A 22074-nucleotide genomic window follows, 5' to 3' on the forward strand; every position below is an offset into this window, starting at 1 on the left:
TCCTCTTGCAATGCACAAGTCTTACATGGTAATCTCTGCTGGCATCTTCCCTTCAGTCCTGTCTCAGGGCCTTTGCCCAAGCTGTGCCCTCTACCTGGAACACTTGTTTCTTTTTTTCTTTTTTTAAGATTTTATTTATTTATTTATTTGACAGAGAGAAGGAGGGAGAGAGAGAGAAAGAGAGAGAGAGCCCAAGCAGGGGGAGCGGCAGGCAGAGGGAGAGGGAGAAGCAGGCTCTCCACTCAGTAGAGAGCCCAAGCAGGGGGAGCGGCAGGCAGAGGGAGAGGGAGAAGCAGGCTCTCCACTCAGTAGAGAGCCCAATGCAGGGCTCGAACCCAGGATCCTGGGATCATGACCTCAGCCGAAGGCAGACGCCCAACTGACTGAGCCACCCAGGTGCCCCTGGAACACTGTTTCCATGGCTGCCTCCTCTTCCTTCTCAATGTCTCAGCTGACTATAGTGTCACCTCCTCAGAGAGGCCTCCAGGCTAAAGTCATGCTTTGCCATTGTCACTTCTGTTCCTTTCCTTCCTTGACTTCAGTGTTTGAAATTACCTCGATCATTTCATTGTTTCCCATTTACTCGCTGCCTCCCCCACCGGACTTGGGGCCTCTTGAGGGCACGGTCCTCAGGGTTCAGCACAGGGTCAGGCATACAGTAGGTACTCAATAAATGTTGAGTGATTGAATGACCAGATATGGGTGTTTGAGACCCAGGCCTGGGGGACCTGGAGATGGAGAGCATTCTGGGAGACACACCCAGGAGATACCTGAGAGTGACACTGGCCGTGAAGACAGGATGGGGAGTCTCTTGAGAGACCCGAGAAGCAAAATTGGCGGCAAGAGGGTTGGGGAGAATTAGGATTACATACCAGGCAGGGGTATCTCTCTATGCCTTCTCTTCTCAGATGTGGGGTCTGGGCTTCAGCATCAGGCCTGGGTTGGTTCCCAAAGTGTTGTGTGGCCTGTGAAGGGGCCACTGTTAGGGTGACACTGTCCCTGCCTTCTGGGACTGTCATGAGAGGAAGAAGCATTAATTCACTGCCTGTTGTGTGAGGCAGTCCTATTCCCGTGGTGAGCATGTACTGTACTCCCAGCACTTTCCATGCCTCCGATTTGATTCCATTTTCATGATGGGACATTTGTAGATGGAGAAGCAGAGGCCTGGAAGTTAGCCTGATGCTAACATTTATCAAACATGTATCAGGCACTGTGGGCGCCACCTTGCATCTAATTCATGTAATCATCCTGTCAGCCCGGTTCCCCTCCCATTTTACAATTGAGAAGACAGGCCTGAGAAGTTAAATTAGGTGTCCCCTGAGTCCTGACTGTAGCCAGGCTGATGGCCTTTCCATCACATAGGCAGATCATGTCAGATGCCCTGACTCGGTTTGCTCAACATGCCCTTTCCGGCAGTCCAGTGCTGGGAGATGCTGGGACCCCAAGGAGCCCAAGCCTGGGGAAGACAGAGCCAGACACAAGAAAAGGCTTCCTGGGAGAGGGGATGCTGAATTTTGCCAGGCAGGAAGAACATTCCGAGAAGTGGAGCCAGCGTGGGCGCTGTAGCATGAGCCAGGCCAGGCCGTTGGGTAGTTCTCAAGTGCCACACTCAGAAGGGGTTAGCGCGGGGCGGGGAGAGAAAAGGGGACGTGAACAGATTTACATTTCGAGGGAAAGGGGCCAAGTTCCAGGGCCTAACCTACCAGGCGCCAACGCCCCGCCTCCGCTGCTCGCAGCCCTGGCAACGCCCCGCCCCTCCGCCCGCGGCCCTGGCAACGCCCAGCCCACTAGCCAGCACGCGGGTCCGCCAGCCTCGTTTCCGCGTCGCTCGCCCCGCCCCGCAAGGCCCCGCCCCCGCAAGGCCCCGCCCCCGCGCTCGCCTGGGCGGGGTTCCCGGCCGCGCTCTGGGGCGCGCGCTTCCTCCTCGCCCCCTACCCCCAGCCCAGCGGCGCGCACCCTCTGCCCCGCTCCGCGGGGCTCCCGGGGCCAATCCGGCCGCGGAGGTTCGCGCCCCGCCGCCGCCGGCTGCGCCCCCGCGCCTCCCGGGTCTCGGGCGGCGGCGGCGGCACAAAGAGAAGCAGCATGTCCGACCCCAGCTACTGGACGGCGGTGGCTGCGCCAGGCCACCGGAGCCGCCTTGCCAAGGGCGCGCTGCTGCAGCGCTCCAAGAGGTAGGGGGCACCGTGCGGGCAGAGGCGCGGCGGCCGGCCAAGCAAACACGAGTTGCCAGAAGTATATCCCGGCGGCGTGGCGAGGGCCGCTGTGTGTGGCGGTAGGGGGAAGGGGGAGGACGCTTTGGGATCAGGGTATTCGCTAGGGGTCCAGATACCCTCCTTTCGCCCCTCGTTACCCGGAGTTGGGTGTCTGCCTGCCCAGGTCGCAGCTAGGGTGGCGATACAGGCAGCAGGGAGTTGGGACCGAGGCAGAATTCGAACCCGGGTCTCTAGGCCTGGGCAGACCGGGGGGGGAAGATGTTCTTGGAAAAACTGAAGCTAGTCTGTCCCTGGGGCCCCGTCAGCGGAAATATTGTTTCAGAAGCAGATATTTACTGCACGAGGCTGGCGTGCAGGTGGCCTGGCAGGATCGGGTAAGTCGGGTAACATACTGGGTTTAACCACAGCAAAGCCTGGCCTGGCTTGGAGTCTCCGTTTCCCTTTTTGAAAAGCAAAGGCCAAGTAAGGGCCGTGGACTTTACAGGACTGGGTTCAAATAACATGCCCAGCCACTGCCTGGCTGTGTGACCTCAGGCAGTTCCTTAACCTCTCTGTTCTTGAGCTTTTCACTGGTGCTGGGTTGGGGCATTCCTAGAGGGGAGCACAGGCAAAGGCTGGGCAGGGACAGCAGCTGCTAAAGGACCCCGAATACTAGGTTCAGGGCTTAGGCTCTTCTCCCGGATCCTGTGGAGCGACAGAGAGCTTAGGAGTATCTTAGGGATCAGGTGCGGGCAGCTGGGCTCCAGCCAGTGTTTCTGCCATATTCTCATTCTGTGTTGTCCCACATGGGTGTTTATTGAATGGCCAGGCAGCTTCACAGGGTCCTGGGCCTTCTCCAGGGAGGGCTGAGCAAACTGTGGACACTTGACAGATGCTTGGCAAGTGAACAAATGATGCCCAGGTTTCCCTTTGAGACCTCAAATATGGCTGTGTTTTCAAGAAGGCCCTGCCTGAGCGCGAGAGGAAGGTGGGCCAAGTGTTTTTCCCAAAGGCTGCTGCTGGTGACAAATGCTGCAGCGTGGGGCTGAGGACCCAGATGAGGGCTGGGAGAGGATGTGGGACTGGCGGCTATATGGGTGGGGGGTGGGTGTTGGCAGGAAGTTTTGCAGGAACCTGTGGGTTTCACTTTTGCTTCTGCACATCAGACTAGAGGACAGTTCCCTGCGGCTGTTGACGTCTGTGGCCTCAGTTTCCTAGGCTGGGAAATGGGTGCAGGTGGTCTCTCCCACCAGAGTTGTTGGGATAGGCAAACGGTGACTGAATTCACCGGGGAGGCATTGCCTGCCCTACCACTGCGCGTACTGGGCCCTGCAGGAGTTGTGGGGAGAAAGACGACACTATACCTGCCCACCGTAGTCTACCCAGTGCTGGGCCCAAAGCTGAACACTGTATGTCGTTCGTCAAATCTTCCCGGCGCCTTGCAAAGGTATACAGATGGGGAAACAGACTCAGAAGGGCAACTGCACATGGAGCCGTGGACAGGCTGGATCCCTCCTCCTTGCCTGTCTTGTTGCCTCGGTGGCTTGCTGACCATGCTGTCCCATGCCTTAGCCTGCGCTGTGCCTTCTGCCTGGGACACCATTCCTGGCCCCGTGAGGCCCTGAGGTTTTCTCTCTCCCTCCCTGAACCACTGAGCTGCGTTGGCGGCTCAGGGTATGTGGGCTGATGCACTTGTCGAGAGCAAGCAGAGCCGTTGCTGGGCGACTGCACTGGGGAGGGAGGGGAGACCGTGTTGCTCTCAATTTCCCTCTGCCAGGGCGGGGGCTGGGGGCAGGGCTCAGGTGGGAGAGGCTGGGCAAGGGTGGGAGTGGCCTGGGCCAGGGGGTCTGGAGGAAGGGAACTGGGATGGAGGGAGGGAAATGTGTGGGCAAAAGTTAAGGACGGGATCTAACTGCAAGATGCTGACTTGAGGGTTTTTAAGGGTCAGATTGGCATTTTGGGGGGGACCCGGGGGAGGAGGGCTGCCAAGACATTTGGGGCCGTGGACCTGGGAAGGGGTGCCTGGGATGGAGTGGGGACCTGCCTCAATTCCCCAGTGGGCCCCAGGGTCCTCTCCACCCTCTGCCTTATTTGCCACTGCTTCTGGCAGTGGGCATGGCACAGGCAAAAGTGTGGGGGTGGGATAGTGAACACAGAAGCGAGCGAAGGCCAGCCAGGGGCTCCTGGCCATGGGCGGGGTCTACCGATAATAACCACAGCAGTCTTAATACTAGGTAATATTTGTCAAAAATGGCTACCCCAGGCCTCCAAGACTGAGCTAGGGGCCATGCGGCCGCCCAGCTGGGACCAGAGTGGCAGTGGTCACACCTAGCTTCCCGTCCCACCCCAGAGCTGGCCATGTGTGTGCTCTGGCCTGGGCATGCTGTCCTCTGAGCCCAGAGGTCTGGGCCAGCTCCTGATCCTGTCCCCACCTCTCCCGACAGCTGTCGCAGCGGGAACCGCAAAAGTCTGGTGGTAGGAACGCCCTCGCCAACCCTTTCCCGGCCCCTGTCTCCGCTCTCCGTCCCCACAGGTGAGTGTGGGAATAAGCATGCAGGGGCGGCGTCCTGCCCTCGCCCGCTCTGACTCAGTGTCCCCCTCGTCCTCAGCAGGCAACAGCCCTCTGGAGAGTCCTCGGAACTTCTCAGCTGCATCTGCTGTGAACTTCCCCTTTGCCCGAAGGTGAGTGGTCACTGGCTTTGAGGGATGGTGTCGGCACAGCTGGTGAGGGGATGGGCAGGGGCATGTGCTTGGTGGCTGGGCCTGCCTCCTCATTCACTTTTTCCCCTCCCCCATCCCCTGCCCTGTGGTGGTCTCTCCCTCTGGCTTCTGCCCCTGGCAAACACGCACGGCCTTCTGCAGCCACATCCCACGTGTGGACAGGTAATTTCAGGGAGCCCTTGGGGAGGAGGAGGGCACACCTTCCAGTCTAAAAACTATTAACTCACTAAAAGTCACGAATTCACTTAGTAAGAGCTAATGAAGGACTTCTTGTGTACCAGGCACTTAAATGTCACTCATTCACTCTGTAACATTCAGTACTTGCCACGTGCCATACCCTATGCTGGGGGCTGAGGAAGGCGAGGCTGGACTCTAGCCCTTGGGGAGTCCTCAGTCTGGTGGGGGCAACCAGCATGTATCCCAGCAACTGCAACTCAGAGAAGTCGGAGCTTTGATGGAGTATACGCTGGCAGCTGGGTCAGGGAGGACTTCCTGGAGGAGGCGTCTGAAGGATGAGGAGAAAACACACAGCAGACTGTTCACCTTGAATCTCTGTTCTCAGCCTTTTTAGGAGATTCTTCCTCCAACAAGGCCAGAATCTGCCAGCCGTGGTATCTTAGTCCCCCCAAACCGTGAGGGCCATGCCTTCCTTCCAACTATTCTGGTTCTCTTCTCTAGGGCTGACGGCAGAAGATGGTCCCTTGCGTCCCTCCCATCTTCTGGCTATGGAACCAACACGCCCAGCTCCACCGTCTCGGTACCCACAGTCCCACCTTGGCCAGCAGACAGGCGGGTGCGAGGTGGGGCGGGACACGTCTTTGGTTTTTATCAAGGTGTTGGATAGTTGTCCAGTCAGCCGACATCCTGGCTGCCCCCTTTGTGCCCCATTCTGGGCAATGTATGGGTCCCTGAAAAGACCCAGCCTCAGTCCCAAGGAGTCCCCCAGTCTGGAGGACACAGACATCCTCATCCCATGGGGTTAGTGCCTGGCCAGAGGGAGTCTTGGGGTTGCCTGGGGAGCAGGCAGGGAGGCTTGCTGGAGGAGGGGGCATCAGAGCTGGGGTTTTGAGGGATGCATAGGAGCCAGGCAGGAACGTATTACCATCCAGTGACCAGCAGGCAGCCTAGGCCTTGACGGTTAATGCTGGGGTTCTGGCTTTGGCGCTGACTGTGAACTCGTGGCCCTGATACCCCCTCCTGCCAGTCAAGCTCATCCTCCCGGGAGCGCCTCCACCAGCTTCCTTTCCAACCGACGCCGGATGAACTATGCTTCCTGTCCAAGCATTTCCGCAGCTCAGAGAGCGTGGTTGACGAGGAAGGCGGCCACCGCTCACCCCACCTTCGTCCCCGTTCCCGCAGTCTCAGGTGGGTCTTGACCTCTGACCCTAGCCCTTCCTTGGACTGGCTTTGGGGGCCACATTATGGCTCCTCCTCCATCTCCGCCCCTGACCCTGTCCAAGCTTGGCCTCTGATCCTTGACCCTCCCCTGGACTGGGTCTCTGGGCCCATGTTGCAAGCTGACTGTGTGTCATCCACCCCCCCCCCCCCCACAGCCCGGGACGCACAACAGGGACCTTCGACAATGAAATCGTCATGATGAATCATGTGTACCGGGAGAGGTTCCCCAAGGTGGGCAGGGCTGATGGCTGGACCGGCCCTAGCTCCCCTCCATGTTGTTGTTCCTCTTTGGCACTCTGTCTTCTTGGCTCTATCCCCCCATCTATCCCATTTCTGCCTGTTCCTGTCTCTCTGTCTCAAAACATCCCCCCAACCTAGGCATATCGCTCCCCCCCCAATTCACTGACCCCATCGCCAAGTCTCTCTCCCCAACTGTCTCTCTTGCCCCCGTCTATGTGTTGCTCCCCAGCCCCATCCAATGACCAGGTTGCCCCGTCCACCCTGCCCAGGCCACGGCACAGATGGAAGGCCGTCTGCAGGAGTTCCTGGCTGCTTTTGCGCCCGGCGCCCGGCTGGCACTGGCCGACGGCGTCCTGGGCTTCATCCACCACCAGATCATTGAGCTGGCCCGCGACTGCCTGGCCAAGTCTGGAGAGGCACTCGTCACCTCCCGCTACTTCCTGGAGATGCAGGAGAAGCTGGAGAGGCTGCTGCAAGATGTGCGTGGGGGGCGGGGGTTTAGGGGTCCCCAGGCAGGCCAGGGCCCAGGGCCTGCCGGTGACGCCATCACCCACCTGCCCCCAGGCCCACGAGCGCTCGGACAGTGAGGAGGTGGGCTTCATCGTCCAGCTTGTCCGGAAGCTGCTCATCATCATCTCGAGGCCAGCGAGGCTCCTTGAGTGCCTGGTGAGTGTCCACACACGGCTGCGTGACAGTCCTGCCGAGGCACAAGGGACAGTGCCCACTGAGAGGCGCGCAGGCCACCCCCAGGCCAGGGTGGGCTTCTTTCCCCAGGAAAGGGTCAGGAGCTGAGACCGGGAGGGGAGAGCCGGAGCCGCCCCTCGGGCTGCTCTGGACAGAGGGAACAGAGGTGCCTGGAGGTGAGGCCAAGCCCCAGCTGACCAGCCTCTCTGCACCCCCAGGAGTTTGACCCTGAGGAGTTTTATCACCTGCTGGAGGCTGCCGAGGGCCAGGCCCGAGAGGGCCAGGGCATCAAGACGGACCTGCCACAGTACATCATTGGGCAGCTGGGCCTGGCTAAGGACCCCCTCGAGGGTGAGCTGACAGGGGAGTGGGGTGGAAAGGGAAAACCCGAGGAGAAGCCAGGGCAGAGCTGTGATTCGAACCCAGGCCCATCGACTTCACAGCTGCAATACTGTCCTTCGTCTCTCTGTGGCCCTGCCCTCAGCCACCTGCGGGGCCCACTGTGGGAAAGTGCCTGGGGTCCCTGCATCACACGGCCACACGTCGGACCCTCTGACCTGCCAGGGCCTAGGAGCCTCAGTGTCTTCCAATGCCAAGTTAAGATGGGCCAGGGAGCCACCATTAGCAGTGGCATTCCCGTCAGCCTGGAAACTCACAATGTACTTTCTCGATGTCATCTGACTGTGGCCCAGGAGGTGGACTCGGGGTCAGACAGGGCGACCCGTGGGCTTGACCAAGCCGGTCAAGAACTCCCCCCAGACAGTTGACACGGGAGAACTGAGACATGGTACTAAGGGAGCACTGAACTTGGACCTGGCCTGGGCCAGGTGTGGTCACGGGCGGCTCTGGGGAAAGGTCAATGGATAAGCTGAGTGCTGGCGGATGGAGAGGTGACCAGGTACAGATCTGGGGAAGAAAGGGGGTGAACCAGGCAGGGGGAAGGGTGAACATGCCTGGCGCGTGAGCAGAACAGCGGGGAGGAGGGGTGTGGCTAGAACTGAGGAAGGAGGGGAGCCGGGGAGAAGGCGATGGGGTTGTCAGGGCTCTGCGCCGTGGCCAGTGTCCACCCAGCATCATTGCTGTGTTAACCCTGGGACCGGGCTGCCATTGTCCCCATTCAAAGCTGGAAAGTCTGAGGCTCTGGGCAGATGAGGTTGAGCCGAGGTTCAGACCTCAGTGGGCCCAAGGCCAGGCCATTTATAGACTTGCTGTGTGGCCATGGCTGTACCCGGCTGTGCAGTGGAGATAATGCAGGTGGCGCTGTGGGTGTCCCCAGTATCAGAGGAGGCAGAAGGTGGCCAGTGGTTGGCGGCTGTGACTGTGGGGCCATCGATGCAGTGCCCCCTGGGGGGAACCCACTGAGTAAAGGGGGCTGCATTCAAACCCAGGCCTCCCTCGCCCCTGAGACTCCACTGTCCCATCCCAGCCCTGCCCCGTGACTGTGAGACACTGTCTTCATTGCCATCATCACGGCTCATGTTCACCAACCACTCAGTCGGGGCCACCTCTCTGCCAAGCCCTAGGGCTAGTAAATTGGGGGGGGGGGGGCTCCTTCTGGACCACACCCTAAGCTGAGGAGGATATTAGGAGCCAAAACCCAGAGGGCCCGTGTCACAGCCTGTGTTAACAGGCCCAAGGCTTGGAGCCAGGATGACAGCTGTGCCATTCAGAGGCTGGGCTTCCCACTGGTCCTTCTGGAAGGTTCCTCAGTCATTATTTAGTCTGGCCTCCTGGGTTTGGCCAAGGCCTGGATGTAATAGGGGCTCAATGATGATATCATGGGAACTAGTCAGGGAGGCACCACGTCCCCAGCCCAGGATGACCCTTGGAAGCCGTAGGAAATCTCTGGGGGATCAACAGGCAGGGCATGGAGGCCCCATTTGAGGCTCCTCCCTTGTCTTACAGAGATGGTGCCTCTGAGTCACCTGGAAGAGGAAGGACAGCCTCCAGCACCCGAGTCCCCAGAGGTAAGTCACAGAGCTTTGGTGCTCCCACCTGTCTTGTTCTTTTCAAGGTAGACTAGGCGGCCATGGGAGGGGCTGGGTTTTTGAGGTTTTGCATGTAGTAGGTGCTTCATAATTGCTTATGACTCTAGGGAGAAGATAGAGGCAAATGAGACTACCCTGCCATGGCGGTTGGGCAGGGCCAGACTGGAGGGGGCACAGGAAAGGGGAGTTTTGGAGGATGTATAGGAGTTTTCTGGAAGGACGACATAGCTTGAGCCAAAGCTCAGAAACTCAGAAGTTGGGCTGTAGAAGTTTGGAAAAAGGAAGTAGCATCAGATGCCTGACCCAATGGTTGAGACTTATGGGCACGGAGAGCCTGGCCTGCCCAGAGGTGGGGCAGGACCCTGACCCCTCCTTGCCCCATAGAGCCGTTCCCTTGTCGGCCCATCACGGAGGAAGCCATGTGAGAGTGACTTCGAGACCATCAAACTCATTAGCAACGGAGCCTACGGGTAAGTCCTTGGGTCCCCATAGACCCATTTCTCAGATGCTCATGGGGATGACTGGGGCCCAGGTGGCCCCTGAGTGTGGAGACAGGGAAACCAAGGCCTGAAGAGGGAAGTAGAGATGCAGTAGAGTCAGGCTAGAGCCTCAGACAGCCTCATCCACAGTCTAGGCCGTTACCTGCCCCAGGTGTAGGAGTTGTAGGTATTTCAGGACCATGCAAGGAACAAGATGGCCGCACGGTGGCTGGAGCGTGCAGTGACCATTATTTTAGTGCCACGCTGACAGATTTGCGTGAAGGTGTGGGGGGAGGGGGCATCCTGGGCAGCATGAGACTGTCCAGCGGAGGGACTGGAGAGGGGCTTATGTGTCTAAGTGACGTCCCTCAGCAGCGTGGCCAGGAGTCTGGGTCAGACGGCTCCGAAAGGCAGTGGTCCTTGGGGTCTTTACAGCCCCCGGGCTTCATCTTACGGAGGGTTAGTCAGTTCGAGACGGTTTTACTAGATACGCGAACCTGGCAAGCTCTGAATGGTTAAAAATCTGCTCATTTTGGCACTCCGTAAAGCTATTTGAGTCTGGCTCAGGGGGCTTTTGAGCGAAAGGGTCTCAGTCTGCCGTGAAGAAGTCACCTAGGGGCCACCTTTGGCTTCTCCATGTGACACCAGGGAGGGGCAGCTTAGACCCCTAGGGGGCTGCTTTCGGAGAGGGCCCAGGTAAGGAGAAAGGGTGTCCCAGGTGTGGGGCATGGCACGGGCAGAGGCCTGGCCGGTTGGGTTCTGGGCCCAGGCCAGGCCCTACTGCCTGCGGGGGGTGCCTCAGTGTCCGGCCTCAGCAACCGCGGCTTCCCCAGGGCTGTCTACCTGGTCCGCCACCGAGACACCCGGCAGCGCTTTGCCATCAAGAAGATCAACAAGCAGAACCTGATTCTGCGCAACCAGATCCAACAGGTCTTCGTGGAGCGTGACATCCTCACCTTCGCTGAGAACCCGTTTGTGGTCAGCATGTTCTGCTCCTTCGAGACCCGGCGCCACTTGTGTATGGTCATGGAGTATGTGGAAGGTGCGGCCACAAGGGCTTGTATGCCTCTGGTGACGGGGAGCTCACCCTCTACCCAAAAGAAAGTCCCGCCTTTGACCAAGCTGGGGTCTACTCTGTCCTCCAAGGGGTCCCAGCCTGCCTCAGGGGACCCTCAGTCTCTGGCTGGGGGCCCATCTTGGGGGGTTGGGGCTGAGGGAGCTCAAAGAGGAGTGCGAGGGGAGGACCTTGGGGGGATAGGGTACGGATGGACATCTTCAGCAGAGGAGACTGAGCAGAGGCCTGTAGGCCAGAAGTAAGAGCAGGGGAGGGAGGGAGGGAGGTGTGGGGCGGAAGGACCAGAATGGTTGGGGGCCAGGGAAAGGAGTTGTGGGATCAAGTTTGCAGTTTAAGAATGAGCAGGCCCTTCAGCTGAGCGCAGGGGCGTGCATTGATCAAGGTGCTTCTAGGCAGGGAGAGGGAACGAGCACTTAGGAGGCACCAGCTGGGTACAGGGTAAGGCCCTTACAGAGCTGCTGTCGTGCCAGGGGAGAATCAGGAGTCAAGGTCGGCTCTCCCTCCTGCCCCTTCCAGTTCCCCACCTTGGTTTGGTACAGACCGGGGACGTTTTGCAGGAGGTGGGAGTGGTCCTGTAGGCCCTGGGTGAGGCTATAGAGCCCAGGGGCTCTGTTTGCACCCCCCACAGGCGGCGACTGTGCCACGCTCCTGAAGAACATGGGCCCCCTGCCCGTGGACATGGCCCGCATGTACTTCGCCGAGACGGTGCTGGCGCTCGAATACTTGCACAACTATGGGATCGTGCACCGCGACCTCAAGCCTGACAAGTGAGCCGCCTGGGGCCTCGGGGGCGGGGGCAGGGCCTCTGATTGGGCTCTGAGGCTGCTCAGAGCCCCACCTGTCCGGATTCTGCTGGCCCCTGGGGCCCCTGATGACAGGAAGACGCGGAACAGTGGCAATGTTGGGCACCTGGTGTGTAGAGAGGAGAGCAGGTACTTAACAGGCACCTGCTGTATGCAAGGGGAGGACAGTACATTTCTGGAGGGGCTGCCAGTCAGAGAGAGGGTGTGCACTTTAGGGTGCACAAAATATCCTCAGAGCTGCTGCTCCAGGGGGAGAAGACGTGCACTTAGGAGGCAGCATCTGTATACCGGGAACAGGGATATGCCCTTTGCAAGACCTTACACGTGAAGAAAGGGACTATGCCTCTCGAGCACCTGTTGAGTGTTCGTGCAGGGAAGAAAGGAAGAGAACGTGTTTACTGAGAGCCTCGGGAGGTTTATTTTACTCTCGCACCTAAGAAGCACCTACTGCTTGCCAGGTCCTCTATGGCTGCCTAAGACACGTGTGTGAATAATCCTTCATGCTTTGTAACCCCTACGTAATTTGCAAGGCCCTCTGCCCTGCATTAATTGAGTACCTGCTGTTTCAAGAGCCAGGGGCTGCTCTTTTATCAAGGCCCTGGGGAGTCCAGGCAAGCACCTCGAGTTCCTCGTGTTCTGGCCGCGTGGAGGTGTGAATAGAAACGTCAAGAGCCTGCGTGTTTTCGGGCATCTTGCAGCCTGTGAGTAGCTTAGAAAACAGAGCAGATGTGTATTTTCAGGAACCCAGATGGCAGTATGACTAACTCCTCGCACACTGATGACCCTTTCGGATTTATAAAGCACATTTTTTCATCTGGTGCGTATTCATGGGGCACCGGCTTTGTGTAAGGTGATTAGAGGAACAGTTATTAGGCAATGGCTGTGTGCCAGGCCCAGAACCCTTCGGTTCCCTTTTTACAAAGATTTTGTTTTGAGAGCAGCATGGAGCACCTTACTGTCCCTTTCTCAGAGGAAGACACTTGCTACGTGGAGATGTGAACAGAAGCGTCAAGAGCCCTGCCTGTTTCCAGGGCATCTCGTAGTTTGCCAGCAGCTCAGAAGATAAAGTGTGTATTTGGCACCTGCTGTATACCTGGGCCTCTGTGTTCGACACTCTAAGGATGCCCTGTGCCCAGTAGAACTCTGCCCAGTTGAGTGGGATGGGGTCTCCTGAGTGTCTCAGGTCAAACCCCAAAGCAGGACCTGCCCCTCCCAGGCTCGGGACCCTCATGTGCCAAAAGTGCAGGCAAGTGGCCAGCCCCAGAGGCCTCAGGGAGGTAGGCACACTTAATAGGTGCTTGAGAAAAATATATATATTTTCTCACTTTGGAAAATTTCAAATACATCCCAAAGTCAAGAGAAGGTGCATTCATTGGCTGGGGCCATCAGACCAAAGTAGCAGAGGCTAGGAAGCTGAAGCCACAGAAGCGTATTCTCACAGTCCTGGAGGCCGGAAGTCCAAGATCAAGGGCTCAGCGGGGCTCCCTCTGAAGGTGCCAGGGAAGGATCTCTTCCAGGCCTCACCCCCAGCTTCTGGAGGTTTCGTGGCTGGTGGCAGCATCACTCCGGTCTTCATGTGGAGTCCTTCCTCTGCGTGTCTGTGCCCACATGTCCCCTTTTCATAAGGACACCAGTCCTAGCGGATGAGGGGCCACTGTCCTCTAGGACGTCCTCATTTAACTAGTCACACGACCATCCTCTCCAAATTAGGTCGTATTTGTAGTTCCTGGGGGTTAGGACTTCCACATGGGAATTTGGGGGTACACCATTCAGCCCGGAACAGAAGGGTCCGGTGCCCCCCACCGTCCACTCCCCACATCCATCCTGATCCCACAGCTTCCAACACTCAGCCAGTCCCGCTTCCTCCCCACTTCCGGCTCCCCCCCTTCCCCCAGGCTGGGTAATTTTGAAGCATATCCTGGACATCATAGCATTTCATTTCTAAGAAGGAAAACATTTTTCTTAAATAGCTCATATAGTCAGTGTTCAAGAGGTGAATGTTTTTTAGACAGGCATGTGCCCGTAGGAACTCCAGAAGTATTGGTTGTCCTAACAGTGGATGGCCCCAGGCCTGCCGTAAGCCCTTGGTTTGGTTTGGTTTTTTAAAGATTTTATTTATTTGACAGAGAGAGAACACAAGCAAGGGGAGCAGCAGGCAGAGGGAGAGGCAGAAGCAGGCTCCCCGCTGAGCAGGGAGCTCGATGCGGGTCTCAGTCCCAGTACCCCGACATCATGACCTGAGCCAGTGGCAGATGCTTAACCGACTGAGCCACCCAAGCGCCCCAAGCCCCTGGTTTTAACTGTATCTGGCGGCTACACCGACATGGTTTTCCTCAACTGGCGTACACCCTAGTTGCTCGAGAAACATCCCTTATTTTTAAAAATAGCGGCTGCATAGTAGGTGCACAGTGTTGTTTCTTTATAGAGTCGAGGTACACATATGTGCCAGATAAAAGGTTTATCAGACAGCTTCGATATACACGGTGAGTTCTAGAAATGAAGCAGCAGGTGTACCAGGAGATACATGAAAACGTAACTTTATAAAGATAGCGTGTGGATTCCATTATCTAGCAAAACGTGCATGTACTTCAGCTGTTGGGAAAACTTGAACAGCAGGGTACATAGTAGGTGTACAAGTTTTTAAAAGCGGGTCTCATGAGGTTCACAGGAAGATTTCTGTATACAGCAGATGCTCAAGGTACGTTCATTGTTCAACAGGGAATGTAAACGATAAGTGCTCGCAAAGTGTTCAGTTTGTTGAAAAGAATGGACACGTGTACAAAACTATATTACAGATCCACCCAGTAGGTGTTCAGATGTTTTAACACATAGTGGGGAGACGGAGTGATTCTCAGGAAATTTATATTTGAACAGCGGCGTATACAGTAGGTGCTCAGCAGCAACAGCAGATGCATCCAGTAGGTGCACCAAGGTGTTTGCCAAATTTGAAATACTGCCCAAGACCTACTGCTTCTTGTGATAATGAGCCCATGTTCAGGAAGCGCTTTCAGATCCCCTCCGGGGAGTGAAGCTGCCCTGGCTGGACCTCAACCCAGCTGGGGTGGCCCCAAGTTCTGGGGTGGCATGAGCGACCAGGGACCTTGGGCCCCCCAGCCCTGAGTGCACCGCCCACCCACCCACAGCCTGCTTATCACCTCATTGGGCCACATCAAGCTGACCGACTTCGGCCTGTCCAAGATTGGGCTCATGAGCATGGCCACCAACCTCTACGAGGGCCACATCGAGAAGGACACCCGGGAGTTCGTGGACAAGCAGGTACGCGGGTGGGCAGGTGGCCCTGGGTGCGGGACCGCCTCCCTCTGTCTGGATCCTGACCCTTAGGACATGGGGAGACTTCGCAGCACAAAGGACAAGATAAACTGCCCCCTCCCCCGCCCAGCCCCGTAATTCTCTCCGCCCTTGTGCCCAGCCTGGCCTTGGCCTCTCCATCTCTCGTGGCCTCTCTGGAGGTGGAGGCCATCCTCCTTTTCCCCATTCTGCCTGACCCAGGTGTGCGGGACGCCTGAGTACATCGCGCCCGAGGTGATCTTCCGCCAGGGCTACGGGAAGCCAGTGGACTGGTGGGCCATGGGTGTTGTCCTCTATGAATTCCTGGTGGGCTGTGTGCCTTTCTTCGGAGATACCCCCGAGGAACTCTTTGGCCAGGTGGTCAGTGGTGCGTTTCCCCCACCATGGCCGCGGTTCGAGTCTTGGCCCCACTGGCACTCTGGGCGACAGCCCCCCTACAGGGTGCCTAGCCCCAACCGGACACTGGGGACATGGCCACGAGCAAGATAGACAGGGAGGGAGATCAATAAGCAAATTACGAAACATCAGATACAAAAAATGCCAAGGAAAAGAAGCAGGAAGAGGGGAGGGGATGGGGTCCCAGATGTGGGGGAGGGCTGCCTTAAATAGGGGGTCATGGAAGCCTCGCTGAGGTGACAGTGTGAGCAAAGCCTGAAGGAGTGAGAGGGAGCCACAGAAGTAGAAGAGGGGTACAGCCCTGGTAGAGGGGTGCAGCCGGAGCAAAGGCTGTGGGTGGGACTGAGCCTGGTGTGTTGGAAGGAACAGAGGAGGCCGATGGCTTGGTGTGCAGTGAGTGAGGGGAAGTGGTCAGAGGTGCAATGAAGGGCTATCCTCACCCTTTCTCTCCCTCTCCTATTTTATTTTATTTTTTTAATTTAATTTAATTTAATTTTTTCCCCTCTCCTCATTTTAGATGAGATCATGTGGCCAGAAGGAGATGAGGCCCTCCCAGCTGATGCCCAGGACCTCATCACCAGGCTGCTCCGACAGAGCCCACTGGACCGTCTGGGCACGGGTATGTGACTATGGGGGGGTGCGGCCAGGTGGGTGGGATGGGGGCTGGGGAAAGCAATAACTCTACTTGAGAGGCTGCATAGAGGAGGAGGACTTGAGGCTGGGGTTTGAAGGATGCATAGGAGTTCACCAGGAACTCGCAGGTAGCTGGGTCTGATGCAGACGGGACACCGAGGCTGAGTATGGGAGCCTGCAAGGTCACCACGGGCTGTGTCCTAAGGTCCTCAGAGGCCCAGCCCAGTAGATCCCACTGTCCAGATTTCCCTAGCCACCTAATTAATGGTTAAAGGACTGTTTGAGACTGCAGCCGCCCATGACGCAGCCACTACAGGTCATGTTCATGATGAAGCTCAGCCGCTGGGAGAGGACGTAGGGGCTGAGGCTGGGGAACAGGATACCTTCACGCAGTCAGCTCTACTGCATGGAGTAGAAATGCATGGAAAAGGCCTGGCAAGGAAGCCCTCCTAGGGCTCTGGGCTTTCTCCGGGTGGTGGGATCTCAGAATCCAGCAGAGGAAAGATCAGGGCCTGGCTTCTCGTGCCGGCTCCGTCCCTCTTCAGGCTCTGGAACAGTGGCTGCTCCCCTCGCCATCTTTACGGTTCTGTGTTGGCCAAGTTTGGGCTCATAGTTGGTCCAGGGGGCAGTGGGGACAGGGACCCGCAGGGCTGAGCTGGGCATGTCTACAGGTGGCACCCACGAGGTAAAGCAGCACCCCTTCTTCTGGACACTGGACTGGGCCGGGCTTCTGCGACACAAAGCTGAGTTTGTGCCACAGCTTGAAGCCGAGGACGACACCAGCTACTTTGACAGTAAGTGGGAGTCAAGGGGGCGGGCTCTTCTGTCCCACATTCGTCTGAGACGGGGAGGGGGTGTCTGCCAGGGTCTCCACCCCAGCGCCTCGCCCCGAGCCAGGAGCTTCTGACTTCCTGAGTCTTTTGAGAAATTAGAGCAGGTCTGCTGGCAGCTGCCCCCCCCCCAGCTGGTTTCCTGTGCATCTGGGTTCAGGAGGCCACGGCATCCTCCCGGGTTGTTAGAGGGGAAACCAAGGCGCCGAGTATGGCAGACCCTTGCCGGACATGTCTAGCAGGTTCAGCCTCCTGAGTGTCCAGCCCTGACCAGGCAGGGAGCCCTGTCTGTCACACAGCTTTGCTGTGCTTTGTGGAGGGAGCCCCTGTGACACTGGGTGGGCTCAGACAAGTCTTCCTCTGCCCACGTGGGGCTCCCGCCAGACAAATGAAATGCCCTCGGTTTCCAGCACCTCCTCCAGAATTTGCCGTGTGCTCTTGGGCATGTCAGAGATCCTCTCTGAGTATCTGTTTCCTCTTCTGTAAAATGGGGAGCATCCTTCTAAGATGCCCAGTATTACCTAATTCCGGGTGACCCGTCTCAAGGGTGAGGATACTGAGGGTCAGACGCAAGAATTCCCACCCACGATCCCGCGGATCATAGGGCTGCGGCTGCGTCGTTTAACTCTGCCACTTAAGCCTCCTGTGGTCCCTAAATACACCAGACGTGGTCCCATCTCAATGTCCCTGCCTGGGACACCCCCCCCCATCACCCCACGGCCCTTGCGGCCACCTCTGGGCATCAGGGGGGCTGCACGTGCCTTTCCCTCCTGCAGCACGCTCGGAACGTTACCGCCACCTGGGCTCGGAGGACGAGGAAACCAATGACGAGGAGTCATCCACAGAGATCCCTCAGTTCTCGTCGTGTTCCCACCGGTTCAGCAAGGTGGGCCCGGGGCCCGAGACATAGCTGGCACTCAGGAAACATGGCAAGAGGTTCATTCTGGGCGGGGAGGGGAGGGGGCGTTCTTCTACCTTTTTTTTTTTTTTTTTAATTATTATTGTGGCAAGAATACATATAAAATATACCATATTAGCCATTTTAAAGTGTACAGTTCAGCGCCATCTAGCATATTCAGAATGCTGGACACCCATCACCTCTGTCTAGCTCCAGAACATTCCCATCACCCCAGAGGGAGACTCTGTCCCCACAAGCAGTCACTCCCCTGCCCCACTCCCCCAGCCCCTGGCAACCACCAATCTGCTTTCTGTGTCTGGGTTTGCCTGTTCTGGACCTTTCCCCGAAGTGGAATCACAGAACATGTGGCCTTTCGCGTCTGGCCTCTTGTGTTCAGGACGACATCTTCAAGGCTCACCCACGACGTAGCCCGGGTCAGAGCTTCGCTCCTCTTTACGACCGAGTAATATTCCGTCGTGTGGATGGGCCACACTGCATTTACCCCTCCGTCGATGAACGTTTGGGATGTGTCCACATTGGGGTGCCTGTGAACAGCATTGCTTGACTGGGGCTCGCTTTAGAGCCTCCCCAGCTTAAGTGTCTTCCTTTGTTTTGAATTAGAGGGAAAAAACCTTCCCTGCTGCTTGTGGGCCTGAGCCCCACGCACAGCATCCTGAACCGCCACAGGAACCCCGGCTGTGGCGCCGTTGGTTTCCAGGCCCCTCTGAACCTCAGTTTCTCCATCTGTACAGTGGACGACAGACTGCTGTTCTCAGGGGTGTGGCGAGGATGCATTGAAGGCAGTGACTCACAGGGAAGCATTGGGCTTATAGAAAGCACTCAGCTAAGCCAGCTCTTCCCCAGGGGCGTGGCTGCCTGCCTCCTTGTCCTTACTGTTACGTTCTGTTGCTGCCAGGTCTACAGCAGCTCCGAGTTCCTGGCCGCCCAGCCCACCCCAACCTTCGCTGAACGGAGCTTCAGTGAGGACCGGGAGGAAGGGTGGGAGCGCAGCGGCGAGGGCGAGTTTGGCCGCCGCTTCAGCATGGAGATCCGGTAGGTGGGCTGGGGAGCGTGAGCAGATCCAGCCTCCAGGCCTGCCGGGAGGCGGAAGCACAAGGTCTAACACTGGAGAAAGCTTCCCAGGGGCCCAGTCGAAAAGGGTCAAACATGCGGGCTGGCATGTCCGAGCCCTGCCAGAGTGGCCCCTGGCTCTGCATCCCTAACCACACTGGGCATAGCACAGGGGGGCGGTCAGACTGCTAGGCTTTCGCTTGCCCTGTCCCCTCTGCCAGAATGCCCTTTGCTAACGAACTCCTGTTCATTCTTCAAAGATCAGACTCAACAGAAAAATAATCAGTGTCTGCTAAAGGATGTGTATTGGAAGCTGGGTTGTAAAAGACAGACAGAAATTTCTCGGGCAGACAGAGGACCCAGCACACAGAGAGAGCTCACCCCGCATTTACACATTACCTCTGTTTCAAAGCTGAGAGTTAAAATACGGCCACTAGGGGTGACTGGGTGTCCTGGGGTGAGGGGACCTGGCAAGCACGACCTTGGCTCTTCCCTGCTGCAGACTGAAGTCCTGGACATCCTCTGGTCCCTCCTGCCAGTCATCTTCCCAGCCGGAGCGGGGCCCCAGCCCATCGCTCTTGAATACTATTAGCCTGGACACAATGCCCAAGTTTGCCTTCTCGTCGGAGGATGAGGGAGCCAGCCCAGCCTCTGTGGGCCCCAAGAGGCCCATCTTCATTCTGGGGGAGCCTGATCCACCCCCAGCAGCCACCCCAGTGATGCCCAAGCCCTCAAGCCTTTCTGGTAGGTGAGGTCCTGGATGGGAGGGATAGTACTGTAGAAAGTTTCCCAGAGGAGGGACTATTTGAGATGGGTTTTGAAGGATGAGGAGGAGCTCTCCAGAGAGCCCATTCACTTATCTAACAAAAGCTTTAAGACAGGAGAGGCCAGGGCTCCAGAGAGGCCTCAAGCCTCAATGTTACTCCCAGTCTAGGGGGTCATACCCCTAGCTTCATGGCGTCAGGACGGGACTGGAGAAGGGGACGAGGCTGAGGAACTCTGAGAGGGGTGTAGGGGTCTGATGGGTGGAGGAAGGTTTCTTAGAGGAGGAGACTTAAAGAGTGGAGCTTTCCAGGGAGAGCAGGGCAGGAAGGAAGTGTAGGAAGAGGGAACTGCCTGAAGAAAGGCCAGGAGGAGGCTGAACGGTGTACATGCCGACTGCGGAAGAAGGGGCTTTGCCTTCCGAGGGCAGAGGGGCGGAGTGGCGAGACTGGCCAGGCTGACCCCCAGCCCTGCTGACCCCCAGCCGACACAGCCGCCCTCAGCCACGCGCGCCTGCGAAGCAACAGCACTGGCGCCCGGCACTCGACACCGCGGGCCCTGGATGCCGGTCGGGGCCGCCGCCTTGGGGGCTCAAGAGACCCAGCTCCCGAGAAGTCTCGGGTCTCCCCCAGTGGGGGCCGCGTGCCCAAGTCTGCCTCAGTGTCCGCCCTATCCCTCATCATCACAGCCGGTACCGCATGTGGCCCAGCCTCGTCTTTGTTTGTCTGTCCACGTCTATTTTGACCACCGGGTGGGGGCCGTGCCATGGGACAGGGGAAGCGGCTAGAGCCAGGGAGAGCTGGGGGGCTGGCATTCCTGGCGGAGGGCACTGCATGTGCAAAGGCCAGGTGGGGGGACCATGCTTGGGGCATTGGAGCAACAGCAAAGCAGCCAGAGTGATCAGCTTGGTTGGGGGGGCTGCCCTCCCAGCCCTGGTCCCTGCAAGGGAGTGACCCCCTCCCAACCCTGGTCCTGCAGATGATGGCAGCGGCGGCCCGCTTATGAGCCCTCTGTCCCCACGCTCGCTGTCCTCGAACCCATCATCCCGAGATTCTTCTCCGAGCCGAGACCCGTCCCCCGTGTGTGGCAGCCTGCGGCCCCCCATCGTCATCCACAGCTCAGGCAAGAAGTACGGCTTCAGCCTGCGGGCCATCCGCGTCTACATGGGTGACAGCGATGTCTACACCGTGCACCATGTTGTCTGGGTAAGTTGGCCTTAGGGTGAGCGGGAACAGCGGGACCTGGTTTGAGCCTAACTTCCCCCTGGCAAGGCACTTCACTTTTGGAGCCTTCCTTTCTAGTCTTGGGAAAGCGGGCTCATTGCCGGCAAGGTTTTAGAGCCCAGGGCAGGGAGCTGGTGCCAGCTGGGCCTTTTAGTCCCTCTTCCATAATTATGGGGGGTCAGGGTTGGGCAAGACCGACAGGGATGGATAGAGGGATAGAGACCTCAGGTGGGCATGAAGTTCCCACCCCAGGCCTGCAGGTGCACAGTGGGGGTGTCATCCTGCCTCCTCCCAGTCCAGGGCCTTTTTCCCTCCTCACCGGTCACTCTCTGAACAGCCCCCAAGGTCCAGGAAACAGCATGGGCGGCAGCCGCTTGCTGGGGTCCCACGGCTGACTTGGCTGGCATGGGGTCTCCAGCTGTGGGGCCCCAGACCGCTGATACCACCCACCCCCACCCTCACCCCCAGAACGTGGAGGAGGGAAGCCCTGCCCAGGAGGCGGGCCTGCGAGCTGGGGACCTCATCACCCACATCAACGGGGAGTCAGTTCTGGGGCTGGTGCACATGGACGTCGTTGAGCTGCTGCTGAAGGTACAGCCCCCACCAGTGCCCACCCTTGGGGCTCCTAGAACCCCTACCCCCTGTCCATCCTCAGGGTCCCCAGATCTGCCCCCAGCGCCTACCCTCTGGTTTGCTCCTGTGACCCCCTGACAGTTCCTGATGTTGAGGTTCTCTCCCTGGAGCCACACCTTTCCACACGTGGTCCCACCTCCAGGCCTTGCATGTCCCCTCCCCTCTGCCCAGGATGTACCTCCTCCTTTGCCCCCCGCCCCGGGTGCCCCTACTTTTGGCCCTCCCTCTGGCTCACCCCGACCATGTGTGCCTGGGGATATGCGTACTGTCTTTGTCTTCCTCAGATCAGGGGTCCTCAGGGGCTGAGGCCTGAGGGTAGGGAGGTGGGCACAGGCCAAGAGGCAGGGCCTTGTTTGGATAGCTCCTAGGACCGGCAGGTTGGGGGTGGGCAAGCTCATTGCATGGACGGACAGATGGTGGACATGTACCTTTGGCCCACTAGGCGGTGGGTCATTAGGTGACAAGTGGGTGGATAGGATCAGGGGCTTCGATGGATGAAGAGGGAGGTGGGTGGGTCGGTGGGTGGCTCCCTAGATGGGAGGCACCCAGGTGACCCCTCGCCATCCCTCCTGCAGAGCGGCAACAAGGTTGCCCTACGGACCACAGCCTTGGAGAACACCTCCATCAAGGTGGGCCCCGCCCGGAAGAATGTGGCCAAGGGCCGCATGGCTCGCAGGAGCAAGCGGAGCCGCCGGCGGGAGACACAGGACCGGTGAGCAGCGGGCGGGCCCTCCACGGA

At 58.2% G+C, this 22074-nt stretch overlaps 1 protein-coding gene across 7 annotated transcripts in view; it reads left to right on the forward strand.

Annotated features, from left to right (window-relative positions):
* MAST3 (microtubule associated serine/threonine kinase 3) overlaps positions 1-22074 on the forward strand; it is a 37559-nt gene that overhangs the window by 12314 nt on the left and 3171 nt on the right. For 2 of the 7 annotated variants that reach the window (XM_048226437.2, XM_026500514.4), the window contains exons 3-25: positions 4637-4725; positions 4802-4874; positions 5592-5670; positions 6118-6278; positions 6467-6542; positions 6821-7030; positions 7116-7217; positions 7454-7586; positions 9141-9202; positions 9608-9693; positions 10536-10744; positions 11406-11544; positions 14724-14856; positions 15091-15256; positions 15803-15904; positions 16590-16712; positions 17525-17634; positions 18563-18699; positions 19220-19461; positions 19964-20170; positions 20458-20684; positions 21171-21293; positions 21911-22047. In XM_048226437.2, coding sequence (XP_048082394.2) covers positions 4637-4725; positions 4802-4874; positions 5592-5670; positions 6118-6278; positions 6467-6542; positions 6821-7030; positions 7116-7217; positions 7454-7586; positions 9141-9202; positions 9608-9693; positions 10536-10744; positions 11406-11544; positions 14724-14856; positions 15091-15256; positions 15803-15904; positions 16590-16712; positions 17525-17634; positions 18563-18699; positions 19220-19461; positions 19964-20170; positions 20458-20684; positions 21171-21293; positions 21911-22047 — 3126 coding nt within the window. Of the gene's footprint in view, positions 1-1891; positions 2172-4636; positions 4726-4801; positions 4875-5054; positions 5076-5591; positions 5671-6117; positions 6279-6466; positions 6543-6820; positions 7031-7115; positions 7218-7453; positions 7587-9140; positions 9203-9607; positions 9694-10535; positions 10745-11405; positions 11545-14723; positions 14857-15090; positions 15257-15802; positions 15905-16589; positions 16713-17524; positions 17635-18562; positions 18700-19219; positions 19462-19963; positions 20171-20457; positions 20685-21170; positions 21294-21910; positions 22048-22074 lie in introns of those variants that run through there. The other 5 variants (XM_044384770.3, XM_026500513.4, XM_026500519.4 and 2 more) reach the window with 5 other exon arrangements.

Source organism: Ursus arctos, unplaced genomic scaffold (genome assembly GCF_023065955.2).
Source record: "Ursus arctos isolate Adak ecotype North America unplaced genomic scaffold, UrsArc2.0 scaffold_14, whole genome shotgun sequence".
NCBI classification, from domain to species: Eukaryota; Metazoa; Chordata; class Mammalia; order Carnivora; family Ursidae; genus Ursus; species Ursus arctos.